At 40.7% G+C, this 25,504-nt stretch overlaps 1 protein-coding gene across 1 annotated transcript in view; it reads left to right on the forward strand.

Annotated features, from left to right (window-relative positions):
* The first annotated feature begins 2,507 nt into the window (after positions 1-2,507).
* Positions 2,508-25,504, forward strand: part of kcnc4 (potassium voltage-gated channel, Shaw-related subfamily, member 4) — a 66,775-nt gene continuing 43,778 nt past the window's right edge. Inside the window, exon 1 of the mRNA XM_063066457.1 lies at positions 2,508-3,819. Within this exon, the coding sequence (XP_062922527.1) occupies positions 3,181-3,819 (639 nt within the window). The 5' untranslated portion in view covers positions 2,508-3,180. The remainder of the gene's footprint in view (positions 3,820-25,504) is intronic.

The raw sequence follows: 25,504 nt of genomic DNA on the forward strand, positions 1-25,504 counted from the left end.
CAAGCAATCACTTAAAATTAAGGATATAAATGTAGTGGTACCTTTGCATAAGGGGGAGACAAAAGCCATATTTAAAACATCTATTCGATCACTGTGGCAACAAAGTTGGGTTAAGGAAAAGAAAGGATGGCATTGATATAAAATTCAGAGGATGATGGAATGCAACTGGGAGATGGATAGAAGAGGAGAGAAGTTATACTTACATGTTTACATATTGGACATACTAGGTTGAATAATTCCCTGTTCAAAATTGCAGCTGTAGGGCATGCACTTGTCAAGGAACGATACAGCATATATTGCTTAAATGTATTTCCTATGAGGTGCAAAGGAAACATCTAATTGCTAAATTGAGATCTTTGGGACAGACAGTTTAATATGGAATGTTTATTAAGATATCACTGGCTTTGTAATGTCTGTAAATGTATTTCACTTTCTGAAAAGCATTAGACTTTTTGATATATTTCGAGTTTGCTGGGGGGGGGAGGGCAGCTTGAAATTTAGTGGGCATACCTCCTGTCTCTTTGCTCCACACCCCAACACAGTAGGTGGCAGTAATGCACCTTAAGTTGGTCTGCCAACCACCATTAAACTTTACAAGATGGATCATTGAAATGCCACCCCCTGCCAGATTTCCTACTGGGTTGCATTACTGCTGCACAAAGAACAGAAGATCCTGCAAAAACAGACATGCAGTATTTATCAAGAACCACCTTGATTAAAGTGGGTGGCACCTGGGCCCTAGGTAATTTCTCAGGTAAGTACATGTTCTGCACAGCTTTGTGGGCTGAATGGCCTGTATTGTGCTGTAGGTTTTCTATGTTTCTATCTGGCTTACAGGACAGTTGTTTAATTGCTTGCAAATGCCAATCCATATATATTTAGGCAGAATGCATCAATGTCGGATGGAGATTGAGTTACCTGAGAACTTCACTTACTCCTTGCCCCCCTTTAAGAGCAATACCATAGGGCATTTTCAACGTTCAAAGTAAATTTACTATCGAAATACACATTTGCCACCATATACTACCCTGAGATTCATTTTCTTGCAGGCATTCACCGTAGAACAGAGAAATACAATAGAATCAATGAAAAACCACACACAAATAAGACTGACAATTAATGTGCTAAAGAAGACAAACTGTGAATGCAAAAAAATCATAAATAATACTGAGAACATTAGTGGTCGAGCCCTTGAAATTTTATCCGAACATGTTCAGAGCTAGGTCTGTAGTCTAGATATCTAACTAAATATGAATTTATCTCTGTAAATACTAATCACGCTGTTTGGTGGACTGGTGCTGTTATATTTACCAATACGTGTATGATATTCAGAATATGGAAGAGCTATATCCACACGTACTGCTGTTTCTCTCCCATTCTACCTGTAACCCTATCAACCCGACTCCCGCCGCATCTGGCAGCTGTTAACTATTTAATGGTGCACTCAGTGACGACGTTTCAAACTAATGGTGGCTTTGCAGTGCTAGCTGGGAGTCGCCCTACTACAACTGTTAGAGCTGGATAAATGCCGCTCCCAGTCCCGCAGCGATTAGTTTAAGAAACAATTGACTAAATATGTTGTTTTCAATGTGTGTTAGTTTCGCTGAAATCCAATCTACGGCACCCTACACGTGACATATTTGAACTAGACGAAAAGTGTTGGATTCCTTGGGTAATGTCACTGAAAGGGTATAATCGTATAAACAGCACAACTGTCTCGCTGTTTTCCGCATGTCTCTGTTTTTTTTTAAAGTATATAAACAACAGTTTCAAGATTATAGATTCCGTTCATTGAGATTCCGGTCTGATATCGCCACTGGTGGCAGAACGGGACAATTTTTTTTTAAAAAAGCTTTTTTTTTGCATCTAGAATTCAAAACATTGAATTTTTAAAATGTTATGCAAATACTTCTTCGGGAAACTCTTGATCTGAGCAGTGCTAAATATTTCCGTGTCTTTCCGATCTGAGAAAATGCCTTATTGTCTGTCAATGAATAAGATATCAAAGCAATAACTAGCAATTATTAATTGCTCCGTTGATCTTGGGAGATATAAACTGCATGGAAAAATAAATGCTCAATGTGTAGGAATATTAAAAATCTTCAGTTAGCTAGTTCACGACGCAAAGGGGGCAGCGTCCTCGATCTGCTGCCCATAGAACTCAAATCAGACCATTACTCACCTCTAATGTATCTCCAACACGCCCACCCCAGCATTGTTACAGAACTTTGCCCCACAGATATAAAGCTTCCTTCAACCCGCCTAGGTACCTCCTGGCTGCCCCGGTCCTTATCCCAGATTTCGAATGTGGACCCCTACTCTCGACCCCGCCCTCTCCCCACGGCTCAGCTTCAGACACAGACACGGAGACACGGCAGCAGCCTCGGTGCCAGACATGGACTCAGACATCTATTGACAGCCCCGCCCCCGGCCCCGAAGCCCCCAGGTGAGAACATGTAAGAAATGCAGAAATCCGCCACACATCTGACCCACCCAGTAACCTCAGTCGGAAAGTGGCGAGAGCCGGAATATTTTCACATGAGACTTGTCGAGGGACTGATGTGAAAGGGCACACACACACACACACAACACACACGCGTTGGTAAAACTCGGACAAACCCCGTCGAAAGAGGAAGGCAGATTGCGCTTTGGCACATCCGACACTTTCTGCATTCTGCCACTTCCAGCCCTGAAGACCGGCGGACTTTCTCAGCCAGACACCGTGCGAGGCCACTAGCGCGAAGTCTGATCCCGCTGCCAATCTCAGCCCAGGTTGTCAGCTGAAATAAAGGCGGGCTGTTAAACTACTAAAGCAGGGTCTCTGAGCACGGGGACGGGGAGAAAACTGTGGACAGACCCTCGTAAGAATCCGCTGCTCCGCATCTGCCATTTTACAAGCGCCCAGGACCTGATGCTGTTGGAATTAACAGGTTGTTGAAAGTGAGCAGCTCCAAGCTGGTGAGTGCGGACTGCGGACCCAGTGAATGAATGCGTCCTGCCCGGATCTGTGGATGATTCTTTACCCTGACCTGCCTGTGCAAGTGCCATCGATTCCAGGTCTGATCGCTTTGTCCCTTCTCCAGTAACTTGATCCGGGTTTTTTTTTTGGTCAAACCAGAGAAACAGGAATACAAACTAATCTTCCCTGGGAGGGGGATTTGGTTGAAGCCCGACCTCCGCATGATAAGCTCCGTGTGTGTCTCATCTTACCGGGGACGCAAGTCAGGCAATAAAGCTCCATCTAAACCATGTCTGAAGGAAGAAATGGGCAAGGGGGAGGACAGCGAGAGAATCACCATCAACGTTGGTGGCACTAGGCATGAAACGTACAAAAGTACCCTGCAAACGCTGCCGGGGACCCGGCTAGCGGGGCTCGCTGACCCCGGCGCCCAAGGCAACTTTGATTTCGACGCCAAGTCCAGCCAGTTCTTCTTTGACCGCCACCCGGGCATTTTCGCCTATGTGCTCAATTATTACCGCACGGGCAAGCTGCACTGCCCGGCCGATGTGTGCGGACCCCTGTTCGAGGAAGAGTTGGCTTTCTGGGGACTGGACGAGACCGATGTGGAGCCCTGTTGCTGGATGACTTACAGGCAGCACCGAGATGCCGAGGAGGCGCTGGACATCTTCGAGCCGACGGACGGCACTTGCAACAGCGCCGAGAGGGAAGACGACGGCGAGCCCGACCTTGACTCGGGCCGCATCCTGGGACTGGAAGCTTGCAACCACAACCGTTCCACTCTTGCCAACTGCTGGAAGAGATGGCAGCCCAAAGTGTGGGCACTCTTCGAAGACCCTTACTCCTCCAGAGCGGCACGGGTAAGCAACAGATTAGACACCTGCTAGTCAGTTTCAGCATCTTCTAACCAATGTTTCATGAACACTTTATTTCCCCCGATTCCACAATGAATATATTCAGAAACCTGCACGTTTACATTAAATAAAAATAACGCGTAAAGTATTTTAAGAGCTCTAGCCACTAAAGTCAAGCCGCAGATTCGATAGAGCAATTATTTATTTTTTTAATAGTTCAAAGTATCTGAATATGACAATATAAAGTGAGGGCTTTGGGCTTTCAAACTCCCAGTGAATCAGCAGATCGACGGTCATCGCGCCAAAGAATTCGTCTGACTAGTTAGTCTGAAATAGATAATACTTTTACTTGTAAATTAATATAAAATGCTAATATGTTAAACATTTCCTGTGACGGGGGTGGGGGAGACTCGATATGAAGCAACACTGCTTGTCTGGTAGAAAATTTGCAGAGTTTAGCGGAGTAGCAATGAATCTCGTTTCCAGTTCTTGCAGTATTTTAACCATTATTTTGCTGTCTACTGACTAAAAGGGATAAGGTGAGCGCGGGGTACGTGGGTACATGCACGCCCGCACGCATGCACGCGCACCAGACAGCAGGGTCTAGTTTGGTGACTATATAATGGAGACAGGGAATGGATTCTGCACAACTGTTGCATGGGAGCGGCCTCCCGGTTTCCACTTAGCTTCGCCTCGGGAGGCGAGCATATTAGTATTATCACAAATTAACCAAAGCAATAAAGATGGAAATAGAATTAGACGCAGATAAAAGCCCACTGGTTTGGAAGGAAAGGTAGGGCGATCTATTTGCCATAACAATTAAAGTGATGAACGAGAACACGGACCTTAAGACTAAGAACGAATTTAATCACTTCAAGCTCAGAGCATCAGCTGTTAAGGTATAATGTTGATGGATGATTTTTCTTTAGTCTGAATGTTTACAATCCTTTTGTATTGTTTTAATTATTGCAATTATGTGGCACCTGTTTAATTGGAGTCAAGTTTGTGGGCGTAAAAAACAGGCCATAAAGAGAGAAAAGATGAAATATGAAGGAGCCAATAATAAAAAAGCGGAAACAAAAAGTTTTTCTTTCGGGTAGATAAGCAGTAAAGGAGAGATGAGAGTGGATATCTGACTGCGGGGAAATTAAGCTGGAGGGGTAGTAATGGGCGACAAAGAAATGGCAAATAAACTTATTAAGTATTTTGTGACAACCTTCACTGTGGAAGACACTAGCAGAATGCCACAAGTGCGAGAGTGTTCAGGGCAGAAGTGATTGACATTGCTATTACTAAAGAGGCGGTGCGTGGGAAGCTGAAAAATCTGAAGGTAGGTCGGTTACCTGGATCAGATGGACTATACTACAGGGTTCTGAAGGAGGTGTCTGAAGGGATTGTGGAAGCATTCTTGATCTTTCAAGAATCACTCGATCCTGGATTGTTTCTGGAGGACTGGGAAATTGCAAAAGTCATTCCGCTCCTTAAGATGTGAAGAAAGCAAACAAAAAGAAATTATAGGTCAGTTAGCCTGACTTCAATGGTTGGAAAGATGTAGGAGTCTATTAATAAGAGTGAGGTCTCAGGGTGGGAAGCACATGTTAAAGTAGGCGAAAGTCAGCATGGTTACCTTAAGGGGAAATCTTATCTGACAAATCTGCTGGAATTCTTTGAGGAAATAACAAGTAGGATAGACAAAAGAGAGACAGAGGATGCTGTTTTTTTGGATTTTCAGAAGGCCTTTGACAAGGTGCCACACATGAAGCTTCTTAACAAGGGCTCATGGTATTACAAGAAAGATACTAGCATGGATAGAAGATTGGGTGACTACCAGGGGACAAAGAGTAGGAATAAAGGGGGTCTTTTCTGTTTGGCTGCTGGAGACGAGTGATGTTCTGCAGGGGTCAGTGATGGGACTACTTTTTTCATATTATATGTCAATGATTGGATGAAGGCTTTGTGGCCAAATTTGTCAATGATACAAAGATAGGTGGAGGGGTAGATAGTGTTGAGGAAGCAGGATGTCTGTAGAAGGACTTGAACAGAAAGGGCGAACAAGTGGTAGATGGAATTTAATGTACAGAAGTGTGTATTATTTTCTAAATGAGAACATTCAAAAATCAGAGGTGCAAGGGGACTTGGGAGTCCATGTGTAGGGTTCCCTAAAGGTTAACTTGCAGGTTGATCAGTGGTAAGGAAGGCAAATGCAATGTTAGCATTCATTTCAAGAGGACTAGAATACAAAAGCAAGGATATAATGCTGAGGCTTTTAAGGCATTGGTCAGACCATACTTTGAGTATTGTGAGCAGTTTTGGGCCCCTTATCTAAGCAAAATATGCTGGCATTGAGGGTCCAGAGGGAGTTCACAAAAATTATTCCAGGAATAATTCAGGAATAGTCAGCAAGGCTTTGTCAAGGACAGGTCGTGCCTTACGAGCCTGATTGAATTTTTTGAGGATGTGACTAAACACATTGATGAAGGAAGAGCAGTAGATGTAGTGTATGTGGATTTCAGCAAGGCATTTGATAAGGTACCCCATGCAAGGCTTATTGAGAAAGTAAGGAGGCATGGGATCCAAGGGGACATTGCGTTGTGGACCCAGAACTGGCTTGCTCACAGAAGGCAAAGAGTGGTTGTAGACGGGTCATATTCTGCATGGAGGTTGGTCACTAGTGGAGTGCCTCAAGGATCTGTTCTGGGACTCTTACTCTTCGTGATTTTTATAAATGACCTGGATGAGGAAGTGGAGGGATGGGTTAGTAAGTTTGCTGATGACACAAAGGTTGGAGATGTTGTGGATAATGTGGAGAGCTGTCAGGAGTTACAGCGGGACATTGATAGGATGCAAAACTGGGCTGAGAATTGGCAGATGGAGTTCAACCCAGACAAGTGTGAAGTGGTTCATTTTGGTAGATCAAATATGATGGCAAAATATAGTATTAATGGTAAGACTCTTGGCAGTGTGGAGGATCAGAAGGATCTTGGAGTCCGAGTCCATAGGATGTTCAAAGCAGCTGCACAGGTTATCTCTGTAGTTAAGAAGGCGTACAGTGTATTGGTCTTCATCAATCATGGAATTGAATTTAGGAGCCGAGAGGTAATGTTGCAGCTATATAGGACCCTGGTCAGACCTCACTTGGAGTACTGTGCTCAGTTCTGGTCACCTCACTACAGGAAGGATGTGGAAACTATAGAAAGGGTGCAGAGGAGATTTACAAGGATGTTGCCTGGATTGGGGAGCATGCCTTATGAGAATAGGTTGAGTGAACTCGGCCTTTTCTCCTTGGAGCAACAGAGGATGAGAGGTGATCTGATAGAGGTGTATAAGATTATGAGAGGCATTGATCATGTGGATAGTCAGAGACTTTTTCCTAGAGCTGAAATGGTTGCCACAAGAGGACACAGGTTTAAGGTGCTGGGGAGTAGGTACAGATGAGATGTCAGGGGTAAGTTTTTTACTCAGAGAGTGGTGAGTGCGTGGAATGGTCTGCCGGCAACGGTGGCGGAGGTGGATACGATAGGGTCTTTTAAGAGACTTTTGGATAGGTACATGGAGCTTAGAAACATAGGGGAATATAGGTAAGCCTAGTAATTTCTAAGGTAGGGACATGTTCGGCACAACTTTGTGGGCCAAAGGCTGTGTTGTGCTGTAGATTTTCTATGTTTCTATGTTTCTGTGAATGAAAGGGTTAACAGATGAGGAGTGTTAGATGGTTCTGGGTCTGTACTTGCTGGAGTTTAGAAGAATGAGGGGGTCTCACTGAAACATCATTGAATACTGAAAACTCTAGTTAGTGGATGTGAGGATGCTTCCTATACTGTGTGAATCTAGGACCAGAGGGCACACGCTCAGAAAAGAGGGACATCCATTTAGAACTGAGATGAGGAAAAATTTCTTTAGCCAGAGGGTGGCAAATCTGTGGAATTCATTGCCACATATGGCTGTGCAGGCCAAGTCATATTTAAGGGGATGTTCTTGATTAATCAGGGTGGCAAAGGTTAGAGGAAGAAGGCAGGAGAATGGGTGTGAGAGGGATAGTAATTCAACCATGATGGAATGGCAAAGCAGACTCAATGGGCTGAATGGCCTAATTCTGCTCCTATGTCTAATGGTCTTAAGGTATATGTGGATAGGTGGAGAGGGTCAGTAACTTTAAATTCCTGGGTGTCACTATCTCAGAGCACCAGGCCTGGGCCATCATATAAATATAATTGGAAAGAAAGCACGACAGCACCTGTACTTCCTCAGGAGTCTGCGGAGATTTGGCATGTCATCAAATTCCTTCGCAAACCTCTATAGATGTATGGTGGAAAAGTGTGCTGACTGGCTGCATTATAGCCTGGTAGAGGAACACCAATGCCTTTGAGTGGAAAATCCTACCAAAGGTAGTATATTTGGCAGAGTACTTCACAGGTAAAACCGTCCCAACCATTGAGCACATCTAAATGAAACGTTGCCATAGGAAAGCAGCATCCAGCATCAGAGATCCTCACCACCCAGGCCATGCTCTATTCTCACTGCTGCCATTAGGTAGAAGGTACAGGAGTCCCAGGACTCGCACAGCACTTCAAGAATAGTTAATACCCATCAACCATCAGGCTCTTGAACAAAGGAGGATAACTGCACTTATTTTTCTTCTGGTGTTCCTATAACCAATAGTCCCACTTTAAGTATTTGATGCTTTCATTATTTATTGCTATTTATTTATATTCACATTCAGGGAGTGGAAAGATATACTATAAGGCAGGGAAGAAGAAGATGGAGTGTGGAGTTTAGTCACTGACACAGACCATCTGGGGTAATTAACTTGTTTCTGTGCTCTAATATTCAGTGCACCTTGGGTAACTACAGGGGAATGGCCAGTGCTTGTGGAAATGTTTTGAAAGGGAGATGGATTTTAGAGGGAAAGTGGCCGTATCCTAATTAAAAGAAAATGCTGTAGGAAAATTGTAGTATTTGAGGTAACCCGATGATTTCCTACAAATGCAGTCAAAGCCAAAGGGAACAGCTGTAAGGACAAAAGCCAATTTAAAGACTCTGCTCAACCAGAATAGAATGCTTAGCGTTCATGAAATTGTTCACACCTCAGGAAATTATTCTGACTGCCAGTCCCCGAGCAGCAAGCTGCTGGGATCACCGTGGCAAGGTATATTTTCAGGCCTGAATGCACTGGTACTCAATTGCTCTGTGTGATTCCTTCACACAGACATTTGCTCACATCTGCAACAAACAAAAGCATTGAGCGATATAGTGAAATATTTTTCAGAAATTTGCTTTTGTTGGGTGAGAAGCATTTTGCCTCAAGGTTCTGGGGAAGAAACGCAAGACAAGGTGTCCGGATTTGAAAACAGAACTGAATAACAACAGGGAGATTAGGAAAAGTGCCTAAAGTTTAAGAGCAGAATAAAAGATAAAATGAAGAGTGGGTGTTTGGGAGATACAGACAGGAAGGCAGTGGTGGATACATGTAGTGAGAGAACACCTGGGTCTTTGTGATCTTTGTTCAATGCAAACATGGATTACAGCTCAGACCCAAGAGGGCTAATCTAATGTGTGACTGCACTCAAAGTCAATTAGGATTTTGCCACCTCGGCAAATTAGTGTTTATCATCAAATGAGAGAGCATCGCATGTACGCACAATGTATGAACGTTACGGCTATCCCAAATAAATATACATTTACTGTATCTCAGTATGCAACAATTGTCAGAGCTTTTTTCTATTCGGGATCCTGAACTGGGTTGAATTTATGGCTCTTCTGCGACTGAAATCCTCTGGAGAATAAGCTCATTGGCTCTTATCAACAGTTAAAAGAGCTGTACTTATAGCGCTACACCTTTTTAAATTGGAAAATTGGTTTATTATTGTCACATATACCAAGATATAATAAAAATCTTTGCTTTGCATGCCATCCACATGGTTCATTTCATCACATCAGTGCATTGAGGTAGTTCAAGGGAAAATAATAAAAGAATGCTGAATAAAGTGTTACATTTATAGGCTTGTTTTTTTCAATAATATAGTACACAATCTCATTTCAACCAGATGACTATTGCCATTTTGGGACTGTCACACTTTTAAATACAGGCTACAGTATTTACCTCCAAGAGAAATTCTGCAGATGCTGGAAATCCAAAGCATCACACACAATGCTGGAGGGACTCAACAGGTCAGGTGGCATTCATGGAAATTTACAGACAGTCGACATTTTTGGGCTGAGACCCTTCTTCGGGTCCTGAAATGTCAACTGTTTGCTTATTTCCATGGATGCTGCCTGACACGCTGAGATCCTCCAGAATTTTGTGTGTGTTATAGTGTTCACCATTTTCTATCTTATCTGCTATCTGCTGGTTTATAAAAAGAAATGTATTAGATATGGGCATCCCAAGCAATGTTATCTTTTATTGCCTTTTTTCTGATGGCACTTAAAAAGAGGATGGTAAGCCATTTTCTTGCATTTCGACAGTCTTTCATCGTTTCAAGATTTGGGCTTTGCAATCAACAGGTTATTGGTGAGTAAGTACCACTTGGTTGTGCTATTGACTATAATTTCCATCATTTGTTAATGGTTGAGAGTAGATTAGTGGGGCAGAAATTAGCCGTATTTTGTTGGTCTTGATTTTTGCAGACCATAAGACATAGGAGCCGAATTAGGCCATCTGGCCCATCGAGTCTGCTCTGCCATTCAATAATGGCTGATCCTTTTTTCTATCTTCTCCTCAACCCCAGTTCCCGGCCTTTTCTCCATAACCTTTGATACCATGTCTAATCAAGAACCTATCAATCTCTGCCTTAAATACACCCAACGACCTGGCCTCCACAGCTGCACGTGGCAACAAATTCCACAAATTCACCACCCTTTGGCTAAAGAAGTTTCTCTGCATCTTTGTTTTCAAAGAGCGTCTTTCTATCCTGAGGCTGTGCCCTCTTGTTCTAGACTCTCCCACCATGGGAAACATCCTTACCACATCTACTCTGTCTAGGCCTTTTAACATTTGAAAGGTTTCAATGAAATACCCCCTCATCCTTCTGAATTCCAGTGAGTACAGACACAGAGACATCAAACATTCCTCATGTGATAACCCTTTCATTCCTGGAATCATCCTTGTGAACCTCCTTTGGACCCTCTCCAATGCCAGCACATCTTTTCTAAGATGAGGGCCCAAAACTGTTCACAATACTCAAGGTGAGGCCTCACCTGTGCCTAAAGCCTCAGCATCACATCCCTGCTCTTGTATTCTAGACCTCTTGAAATGAATGCTAACATGGCATTTGCCTTCCTCACCACCAACTCAACCTGCAAGCTAACCTTCAAGGTGTTCTGCACAAGGACTCCCAAGTCCCTTTGCATCTCAGATTCCTGGGTTTTCTCCCGGACATACCAGCATAATTTTCCACAGTGATTGGTAGATACCAGAATCGCCATCACGTTAGGAAAATCCTGACAGTAGTTCTGGAACACATGCCGAAAGGAAGATAGCAGATGGAGTATTGACTGGTTTCAAAGCTTTTGTTCTCTCCGGCACTCTCAGCCTTTTCTTCATAAAATATGAAGTGAACTGGATTGACTAAAGACGGACTTCTGTGATTGTGGGGATATCATAACAGGGCCCAGCAGATCATTTACCTGGCAGTTTTTCTAAAGATGAGTATAAATGCTTCAGCCTTGTTGTTCTCCTTTACTGTTACATTGTAATGAAAGAGGGCAGTGAGTATTCATGTCAACCAAGTTCTCTGCCTCCATAAAGTCATGCTGTTTTATATCTAACTGACTCATGCTTTGACAACCCTTTAAACATTGATATGTTTCCTGAAAGACTTTTGAGTTCCTCTTATGTTCATTGCTAATCTGACAGCATTTCCACTCCTGACTATTCATACTGTGCAGCCTTTTCTTTCCATAAGACATAGGAGCATAAGTAGGCCATTCGGCCCATCAAGTTGGCTCTGCCATTTGATCATAGCTGATTTATTTTCCCTTTCAACCCCATTCTCCTGCCTTATCCCCACAATCTTTGATGCCATTATTAATCAAGAACCTAGCAACCTCTGTTTTGTCAAAGTACATATATATCACCATATACAATTCTGAGATTCATTTCCTTGTGGGCATACTCAACAAATGTCTGGAATAGTAACTATAACAAAATCAGTGGAAGTTCACCCCACTAGGACATTCAGCCAGTATAAAGAAGACAACAAACTGTGCAAATGCAAATATAAATAAATAACAATAAATAACGAGAATATGAGATGAAGGGTCCTTGAAAGTGAGTCCATTGGTTGTTGGAACATTTCAATGATGGGCTAAGTGAAGTTCAGTGAAGTTATTCCCTGTTGTTCAAGAGCCTGGTGGTTCTATAGTCACAGAAAAGTGAAGGGTAATAACTGGTTTTGAACCTGACAATGTGTGTTTTATTTTAGGGTTAGTTCATAACTAAGTTCCTGAGAAAACTAAAGAAATTTGGCCTGTCCCCTAAAACCCTCACTAATTTTTATAGATGCACCATAGAAAGCATTCTTCTAGTGTGCATCACAACCTGGTATGGAAGTTGTCCTGTCCAAGACGGAAAGAAGCTGCAGAAGATCGTGAACACGGCGCAGCACATCACACAAACCAATCTTCTATCCTTGGACTCCCTTTACACCGCAGGCTGCCGGAGCAATGCTGCCAGGATAATCAGGGACAGGACCCACCCAGCCAACACACTTTTCGTCCCTCTTCCCTCCGGGAGAAGGTTCAGGAGCTTGAAGACTCATACAGCCAAATTTGGGAACAGCTTCTTTCCAACTGTGATAAGACTGCTGAACGGATCCTGACCCAGATCTGGTCCGTACCCTCCAAATATCTGGACCCGCCTCTTGGTTTTTTTGCACTACCTTACTTCCCATTTTTCTATTTTCTATTTATGATTTGTAATTTAGATTTTTGATATTTACTAGTTTTAACTATTTTTAATATTTTTAACATTTAATATTTGTAATCCAGGGTGTGTGAAGCGCAGAATCAAATATCGCTGTGATGATTGTACGTTCTAGTACCAATTGTTTGGCGACAATAAAGTATAAAGTATAAAAGTTATGGACCATGTATTTGTCACCAGAATCATATGGAGTCACCTCAGAATTAATTATTCCCTGCAGTAACATAAAGGTTTGTGCCTTGCTTTACAGCACCAGCTTGTAAGATTGGAGCTCGATTCCTGCCATTGTCTGCAGGAATTTGTATGTTCTCTCCATGACTGTCTGGGTTTTTTTCCAGGTGCTCTGGTTTCCTCCCACCTTCTAAAAGTATGTTTAGGGTTAGTGAATTGTGGGCATGCAATGTTAGCACCGGAAGTGTGGCGACATTTGCAAGCTGCCCTGCACAATCCTTGCTGATATGATTTGATGTGAATAATGCGTAGTTATAGAAAAATACAGAAATAGGCTCTTTGGCCCATCTAGTCCATGCTAACCCATTTAAACAGCATTTTTCTGTATGTTTTGATGTACATGTGACAAATTAAGCTAATCTTACCTTTTATCTTTACATATTACTGTCTGTGTATGGGGATTATTGTTGTCTAACTGGGAATCCTGCATTTTGTTGACGACAAAAATTACCTGGAGTAAGCAGAGTGATTGTTGCAACATGGGTTCTTGCTTATGATCCATCTATCTTACCTCTAGGTATGCAATCTGTGAGAATGGGCTACTCTTAGATAGTGAAATGTGCATGAAGACCAGATTTTGAAGATTGTATACGGTAATATTCCTCAGGAGCTTATAATAGAAAAAAATGCATGTTGACATTTGAAATTATTTGATTTATTTGCATGATTATGTTTCCTTCCTGACCCTGAGGTTATCAATTATTTCGAATTATAACATCTTGAAGTGATTGGACCAACTTATTGTCAAGACCAAAGTGATTATATTTCATCTGTTGCTGAGAAAGTGTGTCTTCTCCTGGCAACTGAAAAAGAGGTTCCAACTTAATGTGAAACATCAGACAGCATTATTAAGCCTGAAAACTGATGGGTCATGTTGAGGAGGGTTTCATGATTCAGAGTTTTAAAATAATCTTTCACCAAATATGGAACTTCCTGCAAAAAAAGCAGCATTAATTTCCCAGGTCTACTTTCCCTTTATCTTAGCAGCTTGCTGGACCATTTCAGTGGGTCGTTAAGAGTCAGTTAGATTGTTATATGTATGGAGTCACACACGAGCAGGACCAGAAAAGGAGAGCATGTTTGCTCTCCGGGAAGGAATTACTGCATCAAATGGGCTTTTTATAGTAATTTTATGGTTCATTGTCACTATTACTGATTCTACCTTTTTATTCCAGGTTGTCTAATTAGCTGAGTTTAAACTCCAGTTTAAATTTTGGGGTTCCACCTTAGATCTCATGGTCACCAGCCTCTGAATTGTACCTGCATTTGACCGGTCTCTCTCTCACTCTTGCTCGTTGGTCGTGGAACAAAGTGCCTGCATTTGACAAGGTCTCTCTCTCCCTCTTGCTTGATGCTGCCCATGGATGGTGCCGGCATCTAGGGTCTTGTGCAAGGTTTGATCAACGTGCTTTGTGGATTGGACATTGCAGTTTATGTTATGTGTGTTTCTGGTTTCTAGTTACAGCTTTTTTTTTGCTATTTTGTGCAATTTTGATTGGGGCAGCCCTGCTCTTCTGCCTGCAGTCAATGAACAACACAGCGCTAAATTGAAATGAACTGAAATGAAACTGAACATTCCCAGACTGGTTCAATGACTTTTTAATCTGTGTTTTTCCACTAGTTTTTGCCACTCGCTCGATTTGTTGTTTTTTTGTGTTTTGGGAGTTTGATGTTTTCTTTGAATAGGTTCCACGGTGTTTCTTTGTTTCATGGCTGTCTGTGGAATGATGAATCTCAGGGTTACATACTGCATACAGACTTGATAATAAACGAACTTTGAGCTTTGAACTTTGGATTGCTTCTCCTGTAACTGATCTGCTTTTCTACCTAAGTGTTGGAAAAGGCCGGAATATTTACAAAAAAAAAGCTCATTGCTGAGAATTGTGAATTTAGAAAGAGATCACGCCAAAAAGTGGTTGATTTTGTGAAGTATAGTGAGCTGAGAGACCTTAGAGCCTGATATACAAATCCCTTAAATACACACAAAATGCTGGAAGAATTCAGCAGGACAGACAGCATCTATGACAAAGAGTAAACAGTTGGTGTTTTAGGCTGAGACCCTTCAACAGGACTGGAGAAAAAAAGAGGATTTACAACATCTGCTGATTTTCTCTTGTCTGTGATTACACAAATGCCTTATTGTGACAATTCCTTTGCCATAGTAAGTAAACAACTCTAGGTTATTTGCATTTATATTGAACTGTAAAAGCAAGGAAGTTGTATAGGAACACTTTATAGATCAATCCTACTGTTGTTATCCATTAGTGGAGACCCATTTTAAGTGTATAAAGTGAAGTAGTTCCAGGTCACTTCCAGGGATGCAGGACTTAAAATTTTCCAATGTGTCTTCATATCTTATTAGAGAAGTGTGGCTTCAAAGTCATGTTTAAATTCCTCTGATTGATTCCTGGGGTGTCAGATTTACATATGATATAAGGACAGATTAAGCAAACTATGTTCTCTTGTGTTTAGAGGAATGAGAGGCAAACTCATTGAAACATATAATTCTAGTGAAGCTTGACAATAGAGTTAACGTATCCTTGGGTATCATGGTGTCACTTAGAATCAGGAGCAATATATACAGAATTCTGGGGGAACTTAACAGGTCAGGCAGCATTTATGGAAAGGAATAAACAGTTGACATTTTGGAATGAAACATCATTCCAAATTGCTGCCTGACCTGCTGAGTTCCTGCAGCATTTTGTATGATTTACTCTGGATTTCCAGAATCTGCAGAATCTCTTTCATTTTGAACCAGGAATCATGTTTTCAAAATAAAAAGTTGTCAATTAAGTATGAAGATGAGAAGAAATTTCTTCATTAAGAGGGTTGTGAATTTTTTGAATTCTCCAACCAAGACGGTTATGGAAATGAAATCACTGAGTGTACGCAAGCAAACATTTATAGGTTCTTAGAAATTAAGGGAATCAAGAAATATGAGTCGGTATAGAAAAAGCATACTGAGCTAAATGTCTATGGACAATCTTATTGGGTAGTGGATCAAGTTCAAGGGGTATATTTTCTTCTGATTTTTCCTGATGTTCTAGTGTGGTTTCACTGATGAGAAATTTTAATTATGGCAGATAGAGAAAAACATTTTCATCTTGCAAGTTAGCAGAATTCATAATCACTTTTGAAAGGCAGAAAACATGGAGAAATGTTTTCACTTGGAAGATTATCAGGATCTCAAATCTTCCATTGGGAAAGGTGGTGTGAGCTGATTTCTTAAATAAATTAAAAGGGGGTTGCGCAGATTGAGGAATTTGCAAGGCCATAGACAATAAGCCAGGGTGGGATAATATGGGAATATTCTTTCACATAGACAGATTAAGGGGTTTTTGGACCCCTGGGCAAGCAGAAATTGGAAACTCTCCATATTCCATTACAAATATAAATGAATGAAGAATCATTAATACAAAGGGCCATTAAATGTTTTACATATCATATTAATAATTCAAGTACAGCAAAGTACAAGAAAAATGTGGGCATTACTGATTGCTTAAAAATACAATTCGGCATTTACTCGAGAATGAATGCTGATCAGTTACTACTCGTGCTTTTTATCACCTGATTTGTCTTAACCTACCTCCATAAAGTCCTCTGTCTTGTATCTCACTTCCACCACCCTCCCACCCAACTCTACCTTGAAAATATGAAAATCCTCTGTTCCTTTTCCAATTCCGAGAAAGAGTCATTGGTAAAAAAATATTGAGTAGTTTCTCTCTCCACCGATGCTTCTTGACCAGGTGAACTCTTCCAGCATTTCTGTTGTTGTTTTCCAGTCTAAAAGATAGCATTGATGATTCCTGCAATTCCAGTAAAGCAGCAGGCTTATGAACTTACAGACACTTGTGCATAGAAAAGTTCAAAGGGATATGGATTAAATTTTACAGTTCTAGCTTAGATTGGAATTTTCGTCAATATTGACTAGGTAGACCAATGTACCCGTTTCTGTGCTGTAGGACATTATGACTCTATGACAGTACAACATATTCCAGTTATTTGGGCCATCGGTTAATCCGGACAGCCACTTATTTGGGCCGACTCTTAAGGGACAAAAAATAATTGAGAAAATAGCCCTGATTCCCTTTATTTATTTGGAACACCATGCCACTTAATTGGGGCAGGAGACTGTGGCCAAACAGTTTCTAATTAGCATCAGTCACATGCACTTGTGTTAGAAATTAGACTGTGTTTAGAGCAAATAGTTTTCAAATAGCACCATTGGCATGTGTTTGTGTTCATAAAACGATTTTTGTCACCAATAGTTGGTGAGAAGTAAGCAGAAAGATAATTCAGAACTGTTTTGCACTCTGTATTTTCAAGCATTTAGGTTTGGTGATGCCAAAAACGGCTGGGTGTGAAAATGAAACTACTTTAACAAGTTAGGAATGCAGAAAATTTTAAGGTATTGACAATCATCTTCAATGTTATAATGAAAATGAAGATTTGGAGAATATAATCATTGAAAGCATTTTATGAAGGCAGCCCATAATCTACACCGGGTGTCTATGCTGATTTTGTTATTTTACAGTCAACTAAAAGTACTCATCAGCGTACACTGGATGAATTCCTCCATCGATAACTATTAGAAAATAATACACTGTTTTATAGTACTGTAGTTGTATCGATGGCATTCTAATTTGTTCTATTTTTTTATTTAAATGCATATTTTGTTACAGTTAAATTGTAGTTTTTTATACCTTTTTAGCTATTTCCATTAAACTGTCTAATTGGGGCAGCCATTTAATTGGGTCAATGGTTAACTGGTTCTGATGTGTCCCAATTAACTGGAATCCACTTGTGCTCCTATGCCGAGGTTTACACCACAATGACATAACTAAAATATTAAATAATATAAACATTAAAAAAACCTCTTGAATATACATTTTGCCTTTTAAATTATTGGCTTCTTCTGTACTTTGAGAGGACAAGTATCATGTACGTCATTATAATCAATTTACTGCATCAGTTGCAATTCAGCTGTCATCAGAGAGAACACAATCAGACACCTCTGATGCATTATAGATCTCAGTTTAGTTCTTATCCTTTGTGTTGTCAAAAATGTATATCCTGCTTCACAGACTGTGACTGGCAGGGTCAGGAAATGTCTAAGAATGATGTGCATGTTAGAGAATGTTGACTGAAGGCCATTTTGCTTTAAAACTAGCAGCAATTTTCAAGCAAGTATGTCTGGCTTATCCTCTGCAAAGAATTTGAATTAGCTGAGTTCATTGGTGAAGTTCTATTCCAAATCATTGGGGTAAACTGCAGCAAGTTTGGTGAAACGCTAGTGAAGTTCAATAATTTTTTAAAGGGATACTTTCAATTTTCTTTTGAATTTGGGGGTCAGGGCATTTCCAAAGTATGAAAGGAGGGGATAGTTGAGACAGGAGATATGCTGGAACTCTGGAGGGATTAGAACTTAAAGTAGACAGGTTCTTCGTATTAATGGAATTTCCCAGGGATTTTGAGAGAATTACGTGAAGAACTAGAAGGAGTACTGATCAGGATATTTCAATTCTCATTGGATCTGGGGGTTAGTGCAATAAACTGAAAACTGATCAATGTACAAGTATGGGATAAGGACCATCCCCAACAACCAGATTGTCAGCATAATCTCATTGTTGGAAACACCTTTAAAAATATTGATCTGTGGTAGGAAAATGGATTAATTAATGCAAGCCAGCACATGATTTAAAGGAGGAGATCATGATTAGATAATTTTTTTTCAAGAGCCAACAAATTTGATGAGGATGATGCAGTTCATGTGGTGCACAGTGACTTCCAGAAGACATTTGGATAAAGTGCCACATGACAGACTGAAGTACATGGCATGAAAGGGTCATGGATGTGAAGTTGGCAAAGTTACCAATAATAGAGGGTCATGGTGATTGATTTTCAGACTTGAGGAAGGTGAATAGGGAGATTTTGTGGGAATAGTTATCAGGGTTGTTGCATTTTTTGATCTTCATTGATGACCAACATTTGGGGGTGACAGGGTAGTGCAAGCCAGAATTTCTAAGTTTGCAGATGATCTTGGCAGTATGGCCAGCTATGAAGAGGATGGTGATATCTGAAACAGGGTATAAGTGGGCTGGTCAAATAGGCAGACTCAACCTAGCCAAGCCTAAGTATGTGGAGCAGTTGGAGCGGGTGGGCACAGTAAAATTCCACAGAAGTTCCTATAAGACAGTAACACAATCTATGCAGCAGTCACTCCTCTTCCTCTCCTACTGCTATCAAAGTACTTCACTTACCTTCTCCTTTGACAGAAAGTTACTGTTCCCTCTCTTTCCTTTTCAGTTCCATCCCCCTGACATAAACCATGGTACTTGGCTTCCTGTTTTATGAGGTATTCATTTGATATGTCACAGTTAGTTATTTGTATATTTATCATCTAAGATGACTTTGTTTTTCAAATCTTTTTCCCAAAATAATATACAACTGCCTTATTTTTCATGCTAAAAATGCATACCCATAGAACTGTGCAGCAAAAACAGGTCCTTTGGCCCAACTCATCCATGTTGGCTGAGATGCCTATCTATGCTGATCCCATTTTCCTGCATCTGGCTCATATTCATGCAGTGGCTTATAACCATGAATACTACCTCACTAATGTTTTATTTCTATTTTTGCAATACTTATTTAATTTAACGAATAATATATATACTTGCTGTATTTCGTGGTTTTCCTCTATTATTATGTATTGCATTGTACTGCTGCCACAAAGGCAACAAATTACACGACATGCGCCGGTGATATCAAACTTGATTCTAATTCTGATTCCTCTGTTCTGTTCCTTTCCACGTACCTGTCAAAACGCTTCTAAACCCTCTGATTGTACCTTCCTCCTCTGGTAGCTTATGGCATTTACCTGCAAGTCCCTCTGTGTTAAAAAGAAACTTGCTCCTTCGATATCTTTTAAGAATTTCCCCTCTCACAGTAAATATATGTCCTCTGGTTTTAGATTCACTCTTTGGTGGTGGGAAGCTATTTACCTTATATATGCCCCTCTGCATTTTATAAACCATAAGGTCTCCTGTGACTGAGTGAAAATAATATCAACCTATCCAATTTCTCTTAATAATTAAAACCCTACTTTGTGTACAACATGCTGGTGTATTTCTTTTGCACTTTTTCTTGTGTTATTCCACACTCTGCTTACCAGAAGTCTTCGCATCTGAACTTTTTCAAGTGAATTAAGATGCACCATTTCTGTGTCATACTGCATGTAAATATGTAGCATTGTCTGGAGATCTTCAATTAAATCTCTGGAGTTGAGTGCAGATGTAGCAAATATGAATTTAAAAGAGAATTAACCAGCAGTAATAAATCTGTTGCTGAATCCACAATCATATTCTTATAATTCTTTACAACGTTAAAGGCCTTTGGCTCATTGAACCTACACTGGCTTTCTGATTGGTCCTATAAATCCTATTCCTTCCAACTTACACTTTCATGCAGGCCCAGTTCATTTCCCCTCTCCAGTTTTCCAATCACTTACCCAAACATCTACTAACTTACAGAGGCTGATTCAATTACCGACAAACATATCATAAGCAGCTGCTTTCTACACAGATTAGAAATGGGGCCTCAATTTTCTGTATTTGTTTTCAACATGGCCAATAAAATGGAAAATACCCTAGTTTACAGACCCATGTAAAAATAGCCAGTGTTTTAAATGTAGTAGATGATAGTAAGATTAGACGTACCTATTAATAGATGATTTTAATGTAGCTTAATCTAAGGTCATCTACTTTAGATTAAAGTGGAACATAACTGAATGTAGTCTAAATGGTGAAATAATAGACCCATGGAAAAATTAATGAAGTGCTTACCAATGTTATTAAGAGAACCAGGAAACATACCAAAGCTATACAAAGCCTGGTTAAATCTCAACTATGATGGGCAGTTTTGTGCACCACACTTGGTGAGCTGTAATGCTCTTAAAAGAGACTGCTTAACAAGAGATTTATGTAAGTTATGAGTGGAGATTACAGAAACTATGGTTGCATTTCCTGAATTTAGCACACAAAGATATTGAAACGTCAAGACGTTAAGGAAATCCTCAAGAGCAGTTAGAGAAAAGACATACACAATATACAGGAGGAACTCAGCAGGTCAAGCAGCATCTATGGAAACAAACAGTCGATATTTCTGGCCATAGCCCATCTTCAGGACTGGGAAAGAAGGGGGGAGATTCCAGAAGAAAAAGGTGGGAGGAGGGGAAGATGGGTAGCCCGAAAGTGATAGGTGAAACTCGGTGCATGGGAAAGGTAAAGGGCTCGAGAGGAAAATGGACCATAGGAGAAAGTGATAAGCAGGTATGAACAGGCAAGAGACCAGTGATGAGAAAAGAAGAGGGAAGGGGAGGGAATTTTTTTTTACGAGAATGAGAAATTGATATTCATGCCATTAGGTTCTACTGGTAAGGACATTTTCTAACAAACTCTACAAATTGGAGCTTTGACTTTGTGAAGTGAAGCTATGGTAGAAGTACTATCTCATCATATACTAATGGTATTTAAAATAATAAGTAAACAAATAATTAAATAATACTGAGAACATGAGTTGTAGACTCCTTGAAACTGAATCAGTTCATTGCTGAGGTGAGTGAAGTTATCCATGCTGGTTCAGGAGCCTGATGGTTGAAGGGTAATAACTGCTCCTGAACCTGGAGGTGTGGGACCCAAGGCTCCTGTACCTCTTTCCTGATTGCAGCAGCGAGAAGAGAGCACGGCCTGGATGGTTGGTGTCCTTAATGACGGATGCTGCTTTCCTGCAAAGGCACTCCTTGTAGATGTGATGGACTGGGCTGTATCCACTACATTTTGTGGGCTTTTCTGTTCCTGGGCATTGGTGCTTCCATACCAGTCTGTGATGCAACCAGTCAGGGTACATTCTGAATCTGCAAAAACTTCTGAGAAAGTAGAGGCGCTGTCGTGCCTTCTTTGTGTTGGCATTAACGTGCGGTTCCAGGACAGGCCCTCTAAAATGGTAACACCAAGGAATTTAAAGTTGTTGACCCTCTCCACCTCCAATCTCCCAATGAGGACTGGCTCATAGACCTCCGGTTTCTTCCTGCTGTAGTTGGTTCTCTAGCTTAAGTATTAATGGTTAAAGAGAAAAAAATCTTCTGTAGATACACAGTGTAGATTATCCAAACTAGGTGCATCACAGCCTGGTATGGAAACATCAATGCCCAAGAATGGAAAAGCCTACAAAATATAGTGGGTACAGCCCAGTCCATCACATCTACAAGGTCAGTTATCAACCAAGAATAGTCTCAAGGGGTGAAATGGCCTGCTCCCCCTATCAGGGTTGTGTATCTTGTTCCAAACCCAGTCTTGGGTCATACTGTTTCCTGGATCTTGCATCTGGGATTAATTAAATAAAAAATAACTTAATAATCAAGATGTGCCAGTGGTTTTGTGCCATTAGTTTGCTTGTTGCATCCTCATGTTTAATGAGAGTATCACATCTTTCAGTCCCATAGCAACACTGCTGTAGTGATGATAATCCCATCAATTACCAGCCAGTCCAACTCTACTGAGCTTTGCTGTGAGTTGTCATAGTAAAACATTTTACTGAGGATTATAAAGGAAGAAGTTGCATTTATATATAAAACATGCTACATCCTCAGCATTTCCCAAAGTGGCCTGTAAAAACTTAATGTTTTTTTTTTGCATGTCACTTGTGTTAGGCAGACATGTAATTCCTCCTAAGCAAGATGAAACAAACACCAATTAAAACGAAATATTCCATTTGGTGTGGTTTAGTCTGAGTGGATTTGTTGCCTGGACACCATGTGCCTAGAAATTCATCCCCAACCTAATTAAATGGGTTCTCTGTGTTCTACTCCACTTTCAAGATCCAAGATTGTTTAATGTCATTTTCAGCACACAAGTGTAAAGGAGAATGAAATTATTGTTACTCCGGATCTAAAGCAGCACAAAAAAGCAATAAGATAAAGAAAAATACAATAAATATAAATACATAAAATAGCTGATATATTGATTGTATGTACATAAAGTCACGCTAGGTACAGGAGTGACTGTACATCAAATGACTCTGACATGAAATGAGAAAATAGTGGTGGTGGGCTGGGTTAACGGGTGGAGATGTTGATTAGCCTTACTGCTTGGGGAAAGTAACTTTTTTTTGATTCTGATGGCCCTGGCGTGGATGCTATATTGCCTGTTCCCTGATGGGAATGGGAGGGATGCTTCATAATATTGCTGGCCTTTTTCCGGCACCTTTCTGTATATATGACCTTGATGGTGAGTAGGAAGTTGCCAGTTATACACTGAGCAGTTTTGTCTACCCATTGTAGAGCCTTCCTGTCTGCTGCAGTGCAGTTTCCGTACCATTCAATGATGCAGCGTGCTAGGATGCTCTCCACTGTGCACCTGTAGAATGACATGAGTATAGATGTGCATAATCCAGCTCGCTTCAGCGAGGAATTGGTGAGCTTTCTTGATTTTGTAGAATTGTTCTGGGACCATGAGAGGTTGTGCAAGTAATTAACTATTTGGTTCCATTAACCTTAAAACAGTGGTCCCCAACCTCCGGGCTGCGGACCGATACGTTGCCGCGAAGAATGCAACGGTGCAGTGGTAGCTGGGACATCTTTAAGAAAAAAGCCAAAATAAAGAAGCTTATTAATTAGGTGCCGCCTGGCACGTAAATGTTGGCCCAGATCAGAGTCGACGCAATCAGCAGCTGCCTTAAAACGATAATTGAATTTAGTTTTGTTCATTATGTGCCTTGTCATATGACGTGGGTAATCGTAGTCTTTCCATGTTCCTGAATGTTCTTGGCAAATTTTTCTACAGAAGTGGTTTGCAATTGCCTTCTTTTAAGCACTGTCTTTACAAGATGGGTGACCCCAGCCATTAACAATACTCTTCACAGGTTGTCTACCTGGTGACAATGGTGGCATAACCAGGACCTGTGATATGCAGCAGCTGCTAGTATGACCACAAACAAGAGAAAATCTGCAGATGCTGGAAACCCTAGCAACACACGCAAAATGCTGGAGGAACTCAGCAGGCCAGGCAGCACCTATGGAAAAAAGTACAGTCGATGTTTCAGCCTGAAATGTCGACTGTACTTTTTTGCATAGATGCTGCCTGGCCTGCCAAGTTCCTTCAGCATTTTGTGTGTGTTGCTCATTTGACCATTCGCTACCTGCTCCTGTGGCTTCACATGACCCTGATCAGGGGGCTAAGAAGATGCTACACCTTTCCCAAGGATGACCTGCAAGCAAGCAGAGGTAAGGGGTGCCTTACACCTCCTTTAATAGAGACATATCTTCAGCTCACCACCCAGAATTGTGTTTAACCAGATATAATAACAAAATTGACATTTATCAACTACAATCTCATGGAAGAGAGATGCAGTCTCAAGAGACTAAGTATCGCACTTCTGCTGCAATGTTTGTAGTTGGTTCATACTTGTATGTGTTGTCCAGTTACTACCATATACAGATATTCCCTGATTTGTAATGGGATTGTACTTCTGGCAAATGTTTTGCTGAAGAAAATTTGTAAATCAAAAAGATGAAATGCATGAGTATTTTGGTGCTGTGCATTCCAAAGGACAGAAAGTGGTTAGCTATTCATTCTTACAAACAATAGATATGTAAGTTGAGGATCCATATCATGGAGAGCCAATGGTTTAATACCGAAAAGTCGGATATAAAACATTTGGAAATCATTGAATATTTGCTGAGCTTTACGCGAAGGTCAGCTGTTTTAGTATCCAGAGAGGACAGAGCTCAGTCAGTTGAATGTGAATAATGTTTCTGGAGCAAAACACTAAAGGCAACATGATATGAACCACTCTGAGCAGGGGAGAAAGTAGTGAAAATAACAGCGTATTCATTTCTATAGCATCCTTTGCAACCTCAGAATATCCTAAAGTGGTTTGATGCTACTTAAGTACTTGGTGGTAACGTTGGAAATGTGCACTCAAATTGTACACAACAATCTTCTCTGGTGCAATTTAATAATGACAGATAATCTGTTTTCACCAATGTTGTTGCAGAAATGGAGGATTTATTGACAACATAACATCAAACAAGGTAATGGAGGTTGAGAGTATGACTCATAGTAGTCAATTGCAAGCAAACAATGGCATTTAACTCAGAAAACAATGCCTAATTAAAGTCCAGAGGAGACATAAACTACAGCAACTTCTCCTGATAAAAGAATAATTTGTCCAGAAAAATGCAGCAATTTGAATACACATCATCTTTCTAATCTTAACCACGTTCAGCAGGGAGAACTGCAAACTTGATATGCAAGGAATTACCCAATCACAATTTGCAAATGCTGGAAATCTAGAGTAAAAAAACAGAAAATGGTGGAAATGCTTCCAGCAATTTGAGGAGAAAGTGAAGAGAATGAATGTTGAAAGATTTTTTGATGTATTCTTCACAATACAATGGATTCCATTTAATTGGGCCATCGGTTAATCGGAGCCACCACTTATTTCAGACAACTCTTAAAGAACAAAAACTTATTAAGAAAA

This window comes from Mobula hypostoma, chromosome 13, assembly GCF_963921235.1.
Source record: "Mobula hypostoma chromosome 13, sMobHyp1.1, whole genome shotgun sequence".
Lineage (NCBI taxonomy): Eukaryota > Metazoa > Chordata > Chondrichthyes > Myliobatiformes > Myliobatidae > Mobula > Mobula hypostoma.